At 45.0% G+C, this 20,458-nt stretch overlaps 2 protein-coding genes across 2 annotated transcripts in view; one reads left to right on the forward strand and one right to left on the reverse strand.

Moving 5' to 3' along the window:
- The first annotated feature begins 5,652 nt into the window (after positions 1-5,652).
- FITM2 (fat storage inducing transmembrane protein 2) lies at positions 5,653-11,570 on the forward strand. Its single transcript, XM_054573714.1, has 2 exons — positions 5,653-5,864; positions 8,345-11,570. The coding sequence occupies exons 1-2, from the start codon at positions 5,692-5,694 to the stop codon at positions 8,958-8,960; spliced, it is 789 nt and encodes a 262-aa protein (XP_054429689.1). The 5' UTR covers positions 5,653-5,691; the 3' UTR covers positions 8,961-11,570.
- Positions 11,571-13,782: 2,212 nt separating this feature from the next.
- GDAP1L1 (ganglioside induced differentiation associated protein 1 like 1) overlaps positions 13,783-20,458 on the reverse strand; it is a 49,624-nt gene continuing 42,948 nt past the window's right edge. The window contains exon 7 of the transcript XR_008529145.1: positions 13,783-14,057. The gene's annotated coding sequence lies outside the window, so the exon portion shown is untranslated. The remainder of the gene's footprint in view (positions 14,058-20,458) is intronic.

Genomic DNA, 20,458 nt, shown 5'->3' on the forward strand with positions numbered 1-20,458 from the left:
TCTGTGTTGTTCAAGGTCAACTGTACAGCAAAGCAATTAGCACAGTGCCTCTAGGCACTTAGTTAAGGCTCAATAAAACCGTGGTTCTTTTTAGAACCTAGGCATTTCATTCCCAGTTTGATTATATATATTTTTTCATAAATTTTGAATTATAAACAAGATTTATAAACTATAAATATATAGTTTAATGAGTACTTTTAAAGCAAACATCTATGTGACTACACTAACGTAGAGAACCAGGACACTGCCTTCATCCCCAAAGCCTCTGACCCTAATGCCCTCCCTCCACCCTATAGGTAACTGCTATACTGACACTGGATACTTAGTTCCTTGCTTTTTTTCCCTACTTGTACCAACAGCTCTTTCAGGCAACAACAGCTCCCTCCTCTCAGGCCTCAGCCCTGAGACTGCCTGAGATAGGACGGTCTGGGGTCTGCAGGAGGGTGCTCAAAGCTGCCGGGGATGGCGCGCGGTCCCAGGCAGCTTCTTCTGCTGTACTCCCTGACTTCTGCCCTTTCACACCACCCCTTCTGACCTTGTGCCCAAATGGGCCCAGATAATGGGGCGAAGGGGGTTGTGTGCTGGGAGCACAGCCAGTGGACGCAACCCCTCTCCCAGTTAAGCAGTCGGGCAGCCTGGCCTCTGGCAGACACCAGCTTTGCTCAATTGCCTCACCCCCGGGAATGGCTGGTTTCCCCTCCAGCCAGAAAGACAGGTGGCCAGGGGTTAAGAATGGGGGAGACATTGCAGAGAGCTCAGAAGTAAGGAACTGGTGCTGGGATGAATACTTCTGCTGGCTGGCCAGAAGCTGCCGACAAAGAGGACTGCCGCTGGGGAATGACTGGGCTGCCTATCTGCCCTGCCAACCCAGAGTGAATTATTTCACACATACTAGCCAACAAAAGGGCACCTGCTGGCTGCTCTTCCTGGAATGACCTCTCCCCACTGTTCTGGCCAGCCCCGGGCCAATCCTTCAGACCCCAGCTTAGCTAGAAATCATCTCTTCCAAGAACGCTTCCCTGAGCCTCCCAGTCCCTGTTACGGGGTCCTCCCCTCATGGCCCCCAGCATCCTCTAATTAACCTATTATCATTCTACTTCAGCGTCTTTCAAAATCGGTGGACCAGAAAACCCCTTTCACAGTGATTTATAATCAATTTCACAATGACTTCCATTTTCCCTCTTCTGTTTATAAAGAAGAAATTTAAATTTAAAAATAATTTCCTTTACATCACATATTAATAATGATTCTTTAACTTATTTTATGAAAAAATTTTTTGTGTGTGCCCTGAGGGGTGTGGCTCAGTTGGCTGGGTATTGGTTGGGCATCATTCTGTTCAATTCCTGGTCAGGGCACATGCTTAGGTTGCAGGTTTGGTACCCCATCTGTTGGGGGTGCATTCGAGGGGCAACCAATCGATGTTTCTTGTCAACGTTTCTCTCCCTCTTTTTCTCCCTCCTTTCCCCTCTCTCTAAAAGTAAATAAATAAAATCTTTAAAAAAAACTTTTTTGCATGTTTAGGAGGCATCAGACACAGTTCTAGACACTTAGGATGTGCTATTGAATAAAAGAGGCAACGTTCCCTACTCTCTGGGGCTGACATTCAAGTAGGAGAGACAGAAAATAAACACATGAATAAATAAATCATAAAGTATATTATAAAAAGACGCTTTGATGACACTCCTAGTGCATAAAAACCTAGTTTCTGCCATTTAATCAAGTAATACAGGCCAATTTATAATAAAACAGGCCAAGATCATTGTCAAAATAGAGACCTTTTTTCTAATGGAAACACTCACATTTTTTGTATTCTACCTCAGCAGAATTTAATCTTATCAATCAATGGCATTAGACTGTAATGTGGTTGTAAAAATGAAAAAGTCCTTTTGAGAAGGCAGCAAAAACTTATATTTCCTTTTACTTAGTCTCTAGTTTGCATACGTGTATATTCACGTTCAGCCTGGCCAAAGCGCAATTGTAACCTCAGATGAGTTCCATGCAATCATTCTACAAATTCAGTGATTTTATATTTTTTTAAAAACTTAAACTGCCATCAGATAAAAAAAAACAAGTAAGAGTGATTTTCAAAAAATCAAAAAACAGAGTGTTTATTTGTCTAAGAGAAGCTCAGACTTCAAGATAAATTCCATAATCTCCAAACTCTTGTAACAAAAGTGACATACATATGGGGTTTGCTTATGAAATTACATTTAGCGTTCAGTAAGAAAATATTCCTTTTTTGTAGCAGACATATTTTTCATTCTGGTTCTCCACTTCTGTAGTAAACATGAAGCCATGTGCTTCTGTAAAAACTGACTCTAAGAAAACTAAAATATAAAATTCTGAGCAATGGTCCAAATTATGATAATCTGCTTTAAACATTTTAAACCTATGTGGTGGATTTTTAAAGCTTTAACTAAAAGTGCTGCTTGGTATTTATTAAGCTTTTCTCTTTATGAATATCTGCAAACTGACTCTTTTCTCTAATGAATCTGACTCGCCAATATTTCAAACTGACATTTTTACTTCCACACTACATATGGTGATATTCTAATTCTTCGTTTATTAGTTGAGGTATTTCTTTACCGAAAAGCCCATCTGCTCTTTGGTTATTCAGTGGTTCGGCTCCCATAGGAGAGGCAGAACAAATGCTTGATTCTTTATTTTACTTACTAGTTTTCAAAATAATGAATTGATTCCTCCAAAAGCAGCCATTATGTTTTTTAAACCCCACTATGAATCCATGGATTTAAACAGATGTGTGAGTTTCCATCCACTGAAGTTATTATTTTCACATATGCTCAAACTGTCCCATCTTTGGCCTTTGGGAGACTTTCTATTGGTTCCTGCGTCCTCCTGAAATTACCTTACCAGTCTTTTATAACTTATGGTTTCATTGCTTAATGGTTTGACCAGATAGTCCAGCCTCAACCTGTATATTCTGCCTCAATCGTGGGAAACTGTGTTTTTAAAGGGCCTTATTATCTTATCAAGGAAACTCACCTAACCAAAACATGGGAGGTCCTAACATTTAGTCCCAGGCTTGGTGTGTAGTAAATGGTTAATACGTGCTGGTTGGCTGAATAAATTAATGATTATCACCGTCACTAGATTTTAAGTTCCTTGAGACCAGAAACCATATACTTCTAACAAGTATTTGTTGAACAGATAAATGAAGGAACGAAACTAACCATCAGGTGGTACCAATGAAGTCTCAGGCCCGGCAGAACCCTGGTATTTGTGATCCTCTATCACCCTCTGGTGGAGAAGTGCAGAGCAGCCTCCTCCAACGCCTGAAAATCCAGTGGAGTGTTCTTCAAACGACAGACCTCCCCCATCAGTGAGTTGTAAAATGCTGGGTCGTGACCAGCATTTCTGTTTTATTCCGGAGAGCTAGGGAGGGAGAGGGGAGGGGAGGGGGGAGGAGAGGAGAGAGAGGCGGGGGGGGGGGGGAGCAGGACGTCGATGTGGCGGAAACTTCGATCATTTGTCTCCCGTGGAGGGCCCAACCATAGCGCCCTCAACTGGAGACCAAACCGCAGCCCAGGCTTGTGTCCTGACCCGGAAGGTAACCCGAGACCTTTCGGTTGGCGGGACAGTGCTCCAACCAACTGAGCCACATCTGCCAGGGCCAGCATTTTTAATTGAATATATAATTGAATAGAAAATATCAGAGTGCCTTATACAGAGTAGAGGTCAATTCTGTCATAAACTGTTTATGTATCTATGAGCATACTTATTCATTTATGTATTACATATATTTTTTAAATTTCTGTTATTTATTTTTTCTGAGTTGGTTTTTAAAAAACTTATTGTTGTTCTGTTACGGTTGTCCCAATTTTCCCCCGTTGCTCTACCCAGCGCCGCCCCGCTGTCTGTTACATATATATATTTTTTTATATGTGGATAAGTAGCTGGTGTGGCTCAGTGGATTGAGCGCCGGCCTGCGAACCAAAGGGTCACTGGTTCAACTCCCAGCGCAGGGCGCACGTGTGGACTGGATCACAACCAATGACTTGTTGATACGTGTTTAACAACTAGCTGTCTAGGGGAAACTGTATAAGATAAATATACATACATTTGTTATAAATTTTTCTTTTTTTTTCAAGATTTTATTTATTTACTTTTAGAAGGAAGGCGAGGGACAAAGAGAGGGAGAGAAACATCATTGCGTGGTTGCCTCTCACAAACCCCCTACTGGGGACCTGGCCGGCATCCCAGGCATGTGCCTTGCCTGGGAATTGAACCAGTGACCCTTCGGTTCGTAGGCCGGTGCTCAATCCACTGAGCCACACTAGCCAGGGCTAAGTTTTTCTTAATATAAAGAATATGTAGCACATAGTTTACAAATAATGAAATATACAAACACTCTCTATTGTAAACTCTGTATAGCTAAATGCTCTCACAGAACGCTTTCCTTGATTTTTGCCAGCCTCTTGCATCCATAGCCCGCCTATGGTTTCCACTCAAACATGTCTGGATGAATGCCGTTGCATCCCCTGTTGATAAAGCCCTGATTGGCAGCACTTGCCAAGTTCCTCAGTGCAACACTCGCAACACTGTCACTGAACGCGGAGTTGGGAAGAGCTACACCTGGGAATGTGACCTGATTTGAAAATAAGGTCTTTGCAGATATAATTAAGGGTCTTAGGGTGAGATTACCCTGGATTTAGGGCGATCCCCTCCATCTAGTGACTACGCGCCCTGAGGAGAAACAGGGAGAGAAGACGCCACGAGGAAAGAACCCCGCGTGGGGGCGGGGGACTGGAGTCGGCAACGACAAGGACCGCCAACGTCTGGCCAGACCCGGAGGGAGCCGCTCGAGGCAGCTCCCTCAGAGCCTCCGGAGGGCGCCAACCCTGCGGCCCTCAGCCCGATTTCCGACTTCCGGCCTCCACAACAGCCAGGCGCTTGTTGAAAGACAGCAAGTGTGGCGGTTTGTTATGGCAGCTCTAGGACACAGGCGGCAGCAAAGAAATGACTCGAAGTTGAGAAACGCTGATTTAGACAGCCAGCCGTGACAGCGAGGGAGAGGACTTAGCTCCGCTGATAAACTGGGTGACTGCGTCTCCAGCACCCTGATCTGGTCTCCACTTACAGCCACCCGCCCCGCTCCGGCATTTCTACTCAATGCAGATAATAAGTGTTTTGAAAGCGAAAATAAGTCTCATAATTTAAATGTAAGAATTATTTTACGCATCTATTTTCTAATGAAATTTGATCTCATGCCCCTATACCTGGATCACCGTCCTGAACGTCGAGTTCATTAACGAAATTTTGGGATCTCTTGTCTCCCCATTTTACAGAACAGAAAACTAAGGCTCAGATGGAGGAGGTGTGTCCAAGTCTCCATGAGAGACAAAGTGATGCTGTGACCACTGCTTTAATTCCTATAGTGCTACATTTATTCCTCACTTCCAGATTTTTCCTGGTCCAGGACAATACTCGGAGGCTCAGATTCGAACCTACCCTAGTCAGAGAACCGAGAGGAGGGGAGCGAGGAGTTCGGACACGAGCGCGCGGCTAGGGCTGCCAATGGCCACGAGGGGGAGCGCGAGCGCTCCCCAGAGGTGGGGCCCGCGGACGGTGCGCATGCGCTCGGAGGGAGGCGGTGGCGCAGGCCTGGGGGTAAAAGGCGAGACGGTGGCCGAGAGTGCACAGGGCGGCCGACGGTGGCCGACGAGGTCTGACATGAATCAAGTGGAGCGCTACGCCCGGTTCCTCAGGTGGACGCTGGTGCGGGAGCGCGTGCGGAGCTACCTGCCCTGGGGACTGGTGTTCTCCTTGCTGGTGGGCTCCTCCCTCAAGGAGTTCTCCCCGCTGCCCGAGAGCTACTTCAGCAACAAGCGCAACGTCTTCAACGTGTGAGTGCGCCCCGGGTCCTCCCCGGTCCCCGCCATAGCCGACCCGCTGTCGCCTCATCCAGAGAGCTGAGGGTTAGCTAGCTGTTCTGATGGACGAGTCATTGGGAGGGGAAGTCCTCTCAGTCGTGACAGCGTCTGCACGCGTGTCCCGACCGAGAGACCCGGAATAGCTCGTGTCACTAGCAGTTGGTCTGCGCACACGCAAACCAGACATCCTGAGCTTGACAGGGCAGGAGGTGACGAGCAGCGCTGTGTGTGTGCCTGTGTGTACGTGTGCTCGAGGGCAGGGTGGGAAGAGGAGCGAGTCAGCCTCTTCGCTGCTCCCCTCCCCTGGCCTTGAAGTTAGGCGCTGGCCCCGGGCCTGGGGGAGATGCCACCTCGCTCTTGCTTTCCTGTGTCATCCCCCGTGCCTCTACCCTAAGTTTGAGCCCCGCGGCTGTGACAGCCCCATCACCACCGGGGGAAGACCTGTCCCCCCTCCCCACCGCACCCGGCCCCCACCGCTTTGAGCGGCTTGTGCCGGCCCAGGGCAGGGCCCTGCACGCCAAGGTAACTGGGGAGCAGTGGCACCCTCCAATCCACGACCTTTCTCCTGGACTCCCGGGACCTTGTCAGCCGCTCAAAGTTCTTGGCAGTGGCCCAGGAAAGCAACCCCAGCCGCGCTCTTTGAGACAGCTCCTTAACTCCACCCACTCCCTGTTTTTTTTTTTTTTTTTTTTTTTTTTTTAAGATTTCATTTATTTATTTTTAGACAGCGGGGACGGGAGAGAGAAAGAGAGGGAGAGAAACATCCCATCGGTTGCCTCTCGCCCGCCCCTAACGGGGGACCTGGCCTGAAACCCAGGCCTGTGCCCTGACATCGAGGGATCAAACCTGTGCTGCCTCGGTTTGCAAGAGGTCGCCCAACCACTGAGCCACAGCAGCCAGGGCTCCCCCCGCCCCCCCTTTTTTTTTTTTAACTCCTGGATTTTAAGTTTATTGCACAAAATCACTGTTGCAATAGGGAAACTCTGAAAGATGAAAGCTTCTCCCCATATCAACCCAACTTCAGTTATCTACTTAAAACCCTGGTTTCTCTCCTGAGCAGCTTTGTCAAATGCCTGACAGGCCTTGGCTCTGGCGAGATCTTTGCCCATCAGTCTCAGGGAAGAATTGTAGGACAGGCCCTGACGTGGTGTCTGAGAAACCCTTGGCACGCAGGAAAGGGTTATTCTGTCCTTGGCCCACCTTCCTCACCCACCATAGCAGCTGGGCTAAATATAGATTATGAGACTGGTAGTAGCCCCAAGTCTCCTGCAGCTGGTCCCCAGGTCAGCCACCTTTGGTGAGCACAGGGGAGGCAGAGAAAGCAGCTGCTGCTTTATCTGGCCTGGGTGAGTTTGGGAGCCAAGCAGCCTGGCAGACAAGTCCCTGTTATATGCCAGTAGCCGGGTATTCTGGCATTTTTTTTTCCCCCAAGCCTGTGTGCTAATTCATGGAAAGGAATGAGTGAATCATTGGCTCTGGGAGGGGTTAAAAAAGTCATTTGTTTCCCTCAGTTCTATTTACCAGCTGAAGAAAGAGGCCTAGAGAAGTGTGGTAACAAGTTAAGTGAGAGTCAGGATTTGAGTCTGGGTCTTCTAGGGTGAAGTTAAGCTTTTCCTGTGATCATTTTCTGCCCCATCGGGAAGAGCCATGGTGTAGAAAAAGCATGGGCTTTGAGACCCACCAAATCTTGGTGTAATCTGTGCTTGCTGGTGTGTGAGCATGGCCCTGGGCAAGTTATTAAACTTTTATTTATTTATTTACTTACTTATTTATTATTGATTTTTTTTTTTTAAAGAGAGCAAGAGAGAGGAAGAAAGAAACATTGATTTGATTTTTTCCACTTATGTATGCATTCATTTGTTGACACCACCCCCCTCCCCCACCACCACTATATTGGTTGATTCTTATAAGTGCCCTGACCAGGGGTTGAACCCACAGCTTTGACATATGAGGACAACGCTCCAACAAACTGAGCTACTCGGCCAGGGCTATTAAACTTTTCTGAGCCTCAGATTTTTTATCTGTAAAATGGGGCAAATGATACCTTTCTCCCAGACAGTATGAGTGTTCTATGGAAAAGTGAAGGTATGTGAAAGCTCTTGGCATTTGGCAGATGCTAAATTAGTATTACTTTCCTGAACAAGTAGCATAGTGCTTAAGATCACAGACCCTGGGTTTGAATCCCAGCTCCACCACTTAGGACCTCCACTTCAGGCGTGAAATCTCTCTGTGCCTCAGTTTTCTTGTCCATAAATGAGGATAATAACAGTCCCCCACCTCATAGATATGTTAAAGATTAAATAGTTAACGCATTTAAAATAGTAAGTTGTTATCTGCAGGTTTTGTCAACCTTTCTCATTTTTTCTCCCTTGAGAGTCTAGAGACCTGGGTTGTGACGTTGTTTCCTTCCTACCATGTGCCCTCTCTTCATTTCCATTTTCCTCCTCTGCCAGGTATTTTGTCAAGTTGGCCTGGGCCTGGACCTTCTGTCTGCTCTTGCCTTTCATTGCCCTCACCAACTATCATCTGACAGGCAAGACTCTCCTGGTCCTGCAGCGGCTGTTCACTCTGCTCGTGGGCACAGTCATCTGGTATGTCTGCACAACCATCTTCTCCAGCGTGGAGCACTACACAGGCAGCTGCTACCAGTCACCAGCCCTGGAGGGGATGAGAAAGGAGCACCAGAGCAAGCAGCAGTGCCTCAGCTCAGGAGGCTTTTGGCATGGCTTCGACATTTCAGGCCACTGCTTCCTGCTGACCTTCTGTGCCCTCATGATTGTGGAGGAGATGTCTGTGCTGCACGAGGTGAAGACAGACCGCAGCCACCACTTCCACACCACCATCACCACCCTGGTCGTGGCCCTGGGCTCCCTGACCTTCATTTGGTTGTGGATGTTTCTCTGCACTACCGTTTATTTCCACAACATGTACCAGAAAGTGTGTGGCACTGTGTTTGGTTTGCTGGGTTGGTATGGGACATACAAATTTTGGTATCTGAAATCTTTTTCCCCAGGACTTCCTCCCCAGGGCTCTAGTTTGAATTTGAAGCAAGACAGTCATAAGAAATAAAAGCGAAACAAAAGGAGTGACAGTAGGACAATGGCTAATACATTTTTCACTTATTTTTCTTAGTTATTTGGTTGAATTATTGGTCCTACTGCAGAGAGGATGCTTCCCAGGCAGTTTTGGTAGGTGGTGGTGGAGTCGGTGGAGTGAGTTCAGTCCCCACACTGCCCTGGGCAACATCACTCTGTGTCACAAGCACCACCATTTCCAGTTAGGCACTTTTTGTCCCTGACAATACTTGACCTTAATCTGGACTGTCCCTTTTGTCCCTAGAGGGCAGAGCTAAGGCTCAGTGAGAGGACGGAATCAGGGAGTCCAGGACCTCAGATTCCTCTGCTGCCATCGTTCTCTCCCTGATTCTAGTTGTCTTTTGTTTTAATGACTGTTAATGCTGTTATTTAACAATATTTCCCTCTGTTCAAAACAACCAGCTGTTGCCTGAAAGACATTCTGTGGTTTTAGTGTTTGTTTCATCCGTGGAATGTTTTAACTGTTAGAACTGACTTGTGATTAGCTGCCAGAGCAATTAAACTGAGTGCCTCTGTGACTGAACATCAGATGAATTGCAAGTAATGAACAGTGATAATTTTCCATCCGTGTTGTCTATTATTTATTGGTGTTTGGAGAAATAAGGTTACCTTTTTTTCCTCCTAATTTGAATGAATGCTTTATGTTTTTTAATAACTGTGGCATTTGTTGTTTGTCAACAAAATGGAAAATAACTCAACACTTGCACTTTGGCACATGTGCAGATTGCCTTCAGGGTTTTTTTTTAGAACACTAAGTTACTTTTTATAAACCAAACTCTTGGCTTATGGTATTAAATTCCACCTTGTGGGGCTATTTTCTCTGTAAGAAACTTTCCTTACCATGTGTCATTGGTATAAGCTGAGCAGAGCTTCAAAGTCCTATATATATATAGGACTATATATGTTGATTAGTCTGATGTGGCCCAGGGCATTTTTACCTTTTGGATGATTATGGTAAGTCAGAAGTGAAGGAAAATGTCCTCCATTGCCTTTGATACTGAGAAACTAAGCTGTTTGCAAAGATGTCCTTACCAAATGGCAACGTGACTTTGGCTCCACCCTCCTCTTATCTGCACCACCATCAAAAGCAAAACAAACCTGGGCCTGTTCCACCTGTTCCCTTTGTAGCCCTTCTCAATTTCCCACCTTTTGTCATTCTCTGGTCTTTACTGTGAGAGTGCTGGGAAGGGTCAGAAATCCTGTCACCTCCGTATCACAGGGGCACAGTTCTTTCCTCAGTGATAAGATACACCCCGCCCCCTGCTCCGCCCCTTCCCAGGCTGTTTCCGTAGACCTTTCAAACTGAGCCCCTTGCATTCTGGATAATCATCCTTGACTCTTTGATGCTCCTTTACCCCCCAGTTAAGCCTGATAATAGCATTAACTGATAAGCGCTGCTTAACTCCACTGGCTTAACTCAAGTATAGGTTGTTAGGGGCTTGAGCTCTGGAAAACCTTCAGGGTAAATTGTATTTCCTGTAGTGATGTATTTAAAATATGTAGTTCATATCCCCTTTGTATCCTGTTGGGCTATAAGTTACCTTGTATTGATCAAAATATGGGGTGAGTTATCTTGTACCCAAAGAAGGTAGCAAACACACCAGTAATGAGATTTCAGAGATGCCACCATGGTGCTTTGGCACCGTTGGCTAAAGGCAGGCCATTGCCACATGAGATTTTTTTGGCCCTCTGGAGTGTGGGAGTGGGGTGAAAGTGGGGGTGGGAAGCAGGTGGCAGGAGCTTGGGGAAGGGATTGAAATCTCCAAAGTTTCATGTTCAGCACCAAAAGGCAACAGGCACAGGGTGACTCCAGAAGTTCAATTCTCACACTTAAATCTCTATAGACAGTTTTTATCATCTGGGTCTGATTCAAGCTCCCCATTCAATTAACTCTGCAGAAATTGTCCATTACCGAGTCTTGTACATTGATTAGTTTCCCACTGCCTCCTCTTCATTGTTAGCACCCTTGCCTTTTTCTTGGGAGCATGCCCTCTGTCCCTATGCGAGACAGTTTGGCAGAGTTCGGGTTTAGGCAAACTTGAGATGTGTGTTCAAATCTGGGCACCACTGCTGAGAGCTGCCTGACCACAGGCAAGCCTCATTTTCCTCATGTGTAAAACAGAGGTGATGCTGTTAGGATTAAGGGAAATAATGCATGTAAAGTGCCCAGCACATGTAAAATCCCCTACCCTTTTTTCTTGACAGCCCTTTAAAACTTTCTGGCTCCTCCAGAGAAGGCAGGGGAATTCACATCTTTTGAATGCCATTTGGGGTCTATGTCTCCTGTTGAAATAGCCTTGTATTGTCTTTTGAAAAGTGTCTGTTGTTCCCAGGCGCATTTGAGGGCATCTGTGATCACAGAATACTGCCATGCTTGTTTTGCCTTTCTGTGTTGAGGTTCATTCACTGATGCCTCATTTTCCACGTGCATCTGTTGTAGTCTGAGTACCAGATTGTATTTAGAGAATGGCTCTTGCCACTATTATAGAGACACAGATCGTGTGTGTAAACAAGCAAATTAAGTAAACTGGAGATAATGAAATCCCATATTCCAGTGTTTTGTGTGTTCTTTCTATTTCCCTTAAGGAAGTTTACAACCAGTAAAGCTCAGCCCACTTTATGAAAGTAGCATTAATTCTTTCTTGAGCTACTGGTTATATATAAGGAACATCATGGCTATAGTTAATCTTATTATTCTTTCTCCTAAATCCTGTAAACTAAAGATGTGTTCAGTCATGTATTTCTTAGCTTGATTTACTCCTTTCCTCCATCATATCTGTGTCTTGGAGTCCTGGCATCTGGATCAACCAGAGCTGGGAGCAGTTTTCTTGGCCAAAGAAGAGGTAAGCCTCATGGAAGTAACACTGAAGAGCAGTTACAAAGTTCACTCACATGAGGTCATCTCTGAAAATGCCTCCAAGTCCTTGAGGCCTAGACACAGGGGAAGGCTTTTTGTGTCTTTTGGGGCCCACTCATTTGCCAGCCTGACCTGCTGGGCACCTCCAGGGAGTGCTTGTCAAAAGCTCAGTGGCTGCCGGATTAGAGTCTCTTCACACAGCAAGACTTTCCTGTTCAGATTCCTCTAGCAGCAGCGAGCCTTGAGTTCGTACTTTGAGCCAGGAGCTGGGAAGGATGATAGACTTCCTCCCTCGGGGAGCTTGTGGTCCTAAGTCAGTCCCCTCGGAGCCTAAGGTGTGTGCTGGGGTTGCAAAGGTAAATTTGATACATCTGTCCATTTGAGGGATTTTCACAAAGTGGTGTGAGTGCTGATTACGATCAGCGTCTGGGGACACAGCAGGGGACAACCCGCTGCTCTGGGAAATTAGGGAATATTGTCACAAGAACCGATTCTTTTGGGTCTTGGAGGATGAGAAGGAGTGCAAGCAGTTGGGCAGAGAAGGGCATCCAAGGCAGCAAGAACAGCGTGCCCAAGGACACGGATAGGCTGCCGGGATTTTCCTCCAGATGTCCCTTCCCAAGAAACCTAACTGTCCCATCGTTTTCAAAATCAATGGAGACTGAAGAAAGGCAGACCGATAGGACTGTCAACGGACATCATGGGGGTGCCCTGCTGTCATAAAGAGCTCCCACCTGGTTTCGTGCTGGGTTCCGCCACTGCTCATTCTGCTTTTCTGTGTGGCTTTGAATCAGTCGCTCAATACTCTGGGTCTCAGTTTCCTTATCTGATAATGGATGGCAGTGGAGTGAATAATCTCACCAACTCTTCTACTCTATTCCGTTTCTCTGTGCTGTGTGATAAAAAGTTCTTCCCAAGCTGGTGATGACTTTTATTTTAGGAAGGAACATGAAAAGAAACTCCCACTCAGAGCTGAGGTGGCAGCTGGCTCCCTGGTGAGTGCTGGAGGAGCTGACCTCTGGGTGCACTTTATCAAACCCCCCTTTTTCTCTGTGTCAACAGCCTGTTGTAGTTCAAACCTGACTGCATGGGTTCATATGGGCTTACTGGACATGGGAAGCTGAACTTAGCTCCCAGAGGGATGAACTACAGAAGCCCTTTAAAGACTTTTCAAAATCAAACCATCTTTGATAGCTATTAAGGAGAAGGTACATTCTGTTAAGAGAAACCCTGGGCAGTATAGTCACCTTTACAAACTGTCCCAGGAACCCTTATACAATCTCTGGCATGTTTTAAAGTTGAACACATAGCACAGAAAATAGGTACTCTCATACATTGAGGCGAGGAGGCATGGTAAACTGGTATAACCTGTTTTGGGTTGTTGTTTTTTTTTTAAGCAACTTAATATTTTATTTATTTTATTATTATTTTTTTATCCTCACCTGAGGACATGTTTAGAGGGGAAAGGGGAGAGAGAGAGAGGAAGAGAAATATCGATTAGTCGCCTCTTGCATGCACCCTGACTGTGGATAAAACTTGCAAACCAGGCATGTGCCCGGACTGGGAATCCAACCCACAACCCTTCCATTCCCGGGACAACACTCCAACCAACTGAGCCACACCAGCCAGGGTGGCACAGCCTGTTTTGATGGTAACTTAGTAGTACCCAAACTTGAACTGTGCAGACCCAACCATCTCAGTCTAGGCATTTGAAATGCTTATAGAAGTGGGCAAAGATGAGCACACAGATTTTACTGCAGCTTTTTGTTATAGTGAAAAACTGCGAAGAACTCAAATGCCAATCAGTCAAGTAAATTATGGTAACTTTATTGGCGATATAATACAGTCACTACAAAGACTAAAGATGTTATAGTTACCGTGGAATCTGATGGTAGAAACACCTGGTTTTGTGCTATAACTTACAGCTGTGTGCCCTCGATGAAGTCGGTCTCTGTGAGCCTCTGTTTCTAGAGTGTAAATGGGGGTGACTCAACATTCACTGCCCCAATAGTTGAGGAGCTTCGAGTAAACCAGGCACCGTGCTCAGCACAGCATTAATTCAGGGACACGGTGCTCTCAGGGGGTTTACAGTCTAGCTGGGCACAGACAATGAAATGGGCAACTGCAGACTGGGTTCTGGGCTCAACAGTAGAGTCCTCCCCAAACTACCTGACCGCTGTCACAGCTCAGGCAGAGGTGATTCACACAGAACACCTAGAAAAGGAAAGGAGTGGGGAAGTTAGCATGGACTCTAACCAGGCTGCCTGGGTTCTAATCTGGCTCTGCCATACACACCTGGCTGTGTCCCCTTCAACAGTTCCTTAATCTCTCAGCCTCAGTTTCCTCATCTGTAAAGTTGGGATAATATAAGTACCTACCTCACAAAGTTGTTGAAAGGACTAAATGAACTGATATTTGTAAGGTGCTTAGACAGGACTTAGTATATATGAGGTGCTATAAAATGTCTCTCATGTGCACAGTAAGTCCCTAACAGGTCCTCATTACCATCCCCTTTAAAATCAGAACAGAAAAACCCCATATATGTCAGTGTTTTAATTCTGATCAGCTCAGCAGTAGTTAAAATGTTTGTCAATGAGTGTGGAAGGCCATGTCCCAGTGACTAGCACGGGAACGGAGACCCTAAAACAGCAATCTGGTTTCCAGATTAACTAGGCCGTCAGGGAGAGCAAGAAATGTGTTTTCCAGGAGAGCCAAAAGAAAAGGATAGTCAGGTATCCATGGGGTCCTTTTGGCCAAACTAAAGCCGGTGCCCCCGGTGGAGGCGCTGTCTACTCACAGGCACCCAAGGGCAGCTGCCTGGGTTTCCAGGCTGTGTATTTTGGGGGGACTGCACTGAGAGCCTTATCAGGGAGCCTTGGCTCTTCCCCTGTCTTCACCGGGGTGTGGCTGCATGGTGTATGCGCAGGCCTGAGTGCTCCGGAGGCTAGTGGTGGGGGAGGGGCCTGCGAGCCACTCTGATTAGCATCTTAATTTCTGGAGCAAAGTTATTCAGGCCTTGCTCAACCAAGCTGCTGTGGCCCATTTCCCAACCACTCCTTTAATATCTTCCTGCCTCTACTTGCATTTACTGAGCATGCTGTGTTTGCTACATACCCCTGTGTATGCTACATACATACATACTGTACTGTTGGGGACTGATGCAGGGGTGAATGGGTGGGGGTATAAACTGACTGGACTTGAGCAAGCAGAGTATCCACATCCTGCCTACCAGCTTCACAGCTGTGTGGTCTTAGGTAAGTCACTTAGCTTCTTTGGGTTTGCTAGTCATCAATGAAATAGGGATAATCCTTTCTACCTCACTAGTCTTTGGTTGGCTTAATGAAATCATGGATGGGAAAATATTTTATAAGCTTTAGAATATCGGGCACCTATGAGGGCTGCTTATTATTGAGGAGATTGATCTTCCTCTAATGAATGTCTCTCTCAGAAGCGTGGGCACTGCAACTCCATCAGGAGGTGCAGTTTTTTCTGATGTGGTTTCCCTGTTAAAGCAGATCAGCACAGTCTCCAGCACTTTGCATTCAGCTCTTGGTCTGGACAATGTTATTCTATCAGTGAGGGCCACAGAAAGCCATTAGATCTACTTGGCAGGGCAGCAGTACATCTTCACTTTCTCACTGTGGGGCTGTGTCGGCTTTTCTGTTCTCTGTCACCATCTAGTCTGTAGAGGCCTGGATTAGACTGGTGTCCCCGTAAGAAAACACCAATCCACTCATTGACAACATCACACTGTACCCAATGAGCAGGAAATAGCAAGCACATCAAATGCTTTATATGGTACATAAACCCCATGGTATTCAGAAGCCTGGCACCTTGGTGAAGTTTCTAGGATCCCAGGCATTAGGAAACATCAGGTTATCCTCCAAGTAAAAGGCAAGTTGCTGCTGCTATCCCTAAGAAAAAAGCACAACAACTGTAGCCCTCTTTGGATTTGGGAGGCAATTTACACCCATTTGAGTGTGCTGCTCCAAACCATTCACTGAGGAACCCCTAAGACAGCCAGTTTTCAATGGGCCCCAAAGCAGGTTCAGGCTGCTGTGCAACATCCTCTGCCAACTGAGTCATATGACCCAGTCTATCCAACAGTGCTTAAATTGTCTGTGACATTTAAAATTGTATGGGACCCCCAGCAGGCCCTAACAGGAAAATCTCAGTGCCCATCCCTAGGACTTAGAACAAAGTCATGCCCTCTTCTGCAAATAACAATTATTATTTTAAAATACAGTGTCTGGCTTGCTACTGGGCCCTGATAGAGGCTGAACACCTGACTGTGAGACACCAAGAGACTCTGCAATATGAGCTGCCTAGCATGAACCGGGTATCACCTGATCCGTCGGCTATAAAGCGAGGCATGTACCGCAGCATTCTGTCACCAACTGAGAGTGAAACCACTCAGGCTACGTCACCTATTCCTGCTGCATTGCCCCTCTTCCTCAGTCAATACCTAAGACCTCATGGTAAATCCTTATAATCAATTGATGGAGGAAGAAAAAGGTCAGGCCTGGTACCAACTGGAAGTGGATGGCTGCAGCACTACAGGAAGGCCCTGAAAGATACTGGCAAAGGGAAATCCCTTCAGGGAACAGAACTTCAAGGAGTACAGTTGGCCCTCCATGTCTGCAGATTTTAAATCTGAGGATTCCAACTGGGGATCCAAAATATGTTATTATTATTTTTTATTTTTAGAGAGGGGAAGAGAGGGAGAAAGAGAGGGAGAAACACATCAATCAGTTGCCTTCCATACACACCCTGACCTAGGACCGAGCCTGAAACCCAGTTGTGTGCCCTGACTGGGAATCGAACTAAAGACCTTTCGATTTGCAGAACACTGTCCAACCAACTGAGCCACACTGGCTGGAACCCAAAATATGTATTTTTTAAACGTTACATTGTTGTTGATGTGTACTGTGTGTTAGGCCTATGATGGTTGCATCTGTATTGAACATGTACAGACTTTTTTCTTGTCATTCCTTAAACAATACAGTAAAACTATTTACATAGCATTTACATTGTATTAGGTGTTATAAATAATTTAGAGGTGACTTAAAGCATACAAGAGGATGTGTAGAGGTTATATGCAAATACTATGCCATTTTATATAAATAGGGACTTGAGCATCCATGGATTTTGATATCTGCAGGGGTTCTGGAACCAATCCCTTAGGAATACTAAGGGACAACTGTACATATTATAGTTGTCTATCTAGATGGAGATAGAAGTTCAGAAATATGGATCTACACATTTTTATGAGATGGATGTATGATCAGGGTTGGAGGTAATAAGGAGGTCTGTGGGAGAAGGTATGTGGATGGACCTTTAACAGTGAGTACAGAAGAAGAGGATATTTGTGTTCTATGCAATTATTCCCTCTAAAGATACCCACTTCAGAGGAGACTATCAATAAATGGACAGATAGATGACTTGTTCTGTAGGTGTCACTCATGTCCTTTCCCAGCAACCCATCCTTGCTCTCAACAGGCTCACATATAAAATGGCCATCATAATCAAGTTAGAGTTTATAAGTGGACACAACAACATGGATTTCCTCTTATCAAGACTGATTTAGATAACTTCCAGTCAAGATGGAGGTGAAGGTAAACTCACTTCACCTCCTTGCACAACCACAGAAAGAATTACAGCTAGACCTCAAAAAAATAACACCCAGAACCATCAGAAAATTGAGCTGTATGAAAGTCTGACCTAGGATTTAAAGAAGCCTCATTTATCCAGACGGGTGCCTTTTCTACAATAGGGCACACTACTAAAACAGGGAGTCAAAGCAGCTCTACCTAATACACAGAAACAAACACAGGGAAGCTGCCAACTTGAGGAGACAAAGAAATATGGCCCACATTAAAGAACAGAACAAAACCCCAGAAAAAGAACTAAATGAAACAGAGATAACCAATCTATTAGATGCAGAGTTCAAAACCCTGGTGATCAAGATGCTCAAAGAACTCATTGTGTACAGCAACAACATGAAAAAGACTCAAGAAGACATGAAGGTTACACTAGGTGAAATAAAGAAAAATCTACAGGGAACCAACAGTGGAGGGGATGAAGCTCGGACTCAAATCAACGATTTGAAACATAAGGAAGAAATAATCATCTAACCAGGACAGCAAGAAGACAAAAGAATTCAAAGAAATGAGGATAGTACAAGGAGCCTCTGGGACATCTCCAAGCATACCAACATCCGAATCACACATGCCAGAAGGAGAAGAGGAAGAGCAAGAAAATGAAAACTTATTTGAAAAAATAATGAAATAAAACTTCCCTAATTTGGTGAAGAAAATAGACATACAAGTCCAGGAAGCACCAAGTCCCAAACAAGTTGGACCCAAAGAGGCCCACTACAAGACACATCATAATTAAAATGCCAAAAGTTAAAGATAAAGAGAAAATCTTAAAAGCAACAAGAGAAAAGCAGATAGTTACCTACAAAGGAGTTCCCATAAGACCATTAGCTGATTTCTCAAAAGAAGCTTTACAGGCTAGGAGGGACTGGCAAGAAGCAGTCAAAGTGATGATAAACAAGGACCTACAACCTAGATTACTCTATCCAGCAAAGATGTCATTTAGAATGGAAGGACAGATAAAGTGCTTCCCAGACAAGGTAAATAAAGGAGTTCATCATCACCAAGCCATTATTACATGAAATGTTAAAGGGACTTATTTAAGAAAAAGATGATCAAAACTATGAACATTAAAATGGCAACAAATTCACAACTATCAACAACTGAACCTAAAAAAACAAACTACATAAACAACCAGAACAGGAACAGAATCATAGATATGGAGGTCATTTGGATTATTATCAGCTGGGAGGGGGAAGGGGAAGAATGGAAGAAAAGGTGTAGGGATTAAGAAGCATCATTGGTAGGTACAAAATAGACAGGGGAATGTTAAGAACAGCATAGGAAATGGAGAAGCCAAATAACTTGTATACATGACCAATGGATATGAAATAAGGGTGGGGATTGCTGGAGGGAATACGGTACCAGGCAGAGAGGGGCAAAGGGAGAAAATTGGCACAACTGTAATGTCATAATCAGCAAAATATACTTTAAAAAATAAATAAACATTAAAAAAGACGGATTTAGCTAAAAACACTGTTGAGGGCCTAGCCTGCACAGCATTCTTGATATGACACAATTTCCCATAGGAACTAGCCACCTATGCTAGGTTGATTACATTGACCTCTTCAATCAGGGAGGGAGCAGCAGTTTGCATATTTTGTATATGGATTTGTCTTCTTTGACCACTACATCCATGGACACTTTGTTCCAGTCTTGGTATTCCATTCAACGTTGCTTCTGACCAAAGAGTTAATACCACAGCAAGAGAAATGTGGCAGTGAGATCGTGCCTATGGAATTTTCTGGTCTTATCATGTATTCTGGTATCCAGAAGCAGCTAGACTTATAAAACATTGAAATGACCTACTGAAGACTCGCTTCCTTATAGGGCCAGCTGAGAGACACTGCAATGTTTGAGTGCTATCTACAAGGTGCAGTATATATTTTAGACTAATCACAGTGCTGTTTCTCCCACGTGCAGAAAACATGGATCTAGCAGTGCCCAGATGGAGATGGGAGGGACTACTTTCACTATTGCACAAAAAAACGCATTCGCAAAAATGTTGCTTTCCATCCCCGGAACTTAGGATTTTGATGGCTAGCAATTATAGTTCTCAAGGAAGGAATGCTTCTATAAGGGAATACATTGATTGACGTGGAAGCTGAGACTGCCACACAGCCATTCTGAGCTCCTCACACCATTGCAACTACAGACAAAGAAGGAAGTTCCTTTCCTGGCGGGCGCAATTGGTCCTGATCACTGGGGGTACATCGGGTGGCTGCTGCAGTGGTGGCGTGGAAGGCTATGTACGAGAACAGAGGATTCTCTGGGCGTCCTGTTGTACTTCCACATCCAATAGTGAAAAATTAATGGAAGACTACAGCTGCCCGAGTCTGAGTCATTTCACCAGTAAAATACCCAAATGTAAGGTTTTGGCTGAGGGCAAAAGGAACATAGAATAGCCAGTGGAAAAAAAGAGAAGTTATAAATATCATCAATGGCCTCGGGTTCAGTTACAGAAATCAGGGCTGTGGCAGCTGAGTATTTTCTTTCCTGCTTGTCATTTAAGTGTACATATTGCATAAAGAAATGCTGGTGATGGTTAAATTGACATTTTTATATCTATCTATCATCTATCTATCTAGCTCTCTATGTTACAGTATATTGGGGTATGCCTGTGATCTCTAGGACTACGGGTGGAATGAGAAGAGAATCCAGTAGTATCCAGAGTGATGGGGATTTGTGGTTCTCATTTTTGGAGAGAAGGTACATCCTCATTTCAGGAGAGTTGTAGCTCCTGTTAGGATTAAGTGTGTTATTGTTCTTCAGGGGAGTTTAATTATGAGTAGGAAGGATCTGTGTTGATGTTTGAGTAGCCAAAGGGGCAGACAGTCTCTAAGTGCTTGCCTTGTCTTGGCCCTGGCTATTTTTTCTTTTCATCTTGATGAAAAAATTCTTATACATCTTTATAAAATAAATAAAAGTATGCCTTACGTTACACAAATTATACTTTTT

The sequence above is a fragment of the Pteronotus mesoamericanus genome, unplaced genomic scaffold (assembly GCF_021234165.1).
Source record: "Pteronotus mesoamericanus isolate MK-2021 breed Mesoamerican mustached bat unplaced genomic scaffold, CSHL_Meso_final contig_25, whole genome shotgun sequence".
NCBI classification, from domain to species: domain Eukaryota; kingdom Metazoa; phylum Chordata; class Mammalia; order Chiroptera; family Mormoopidae; genus Pteronotus; species Pteronotus mesoamericanus.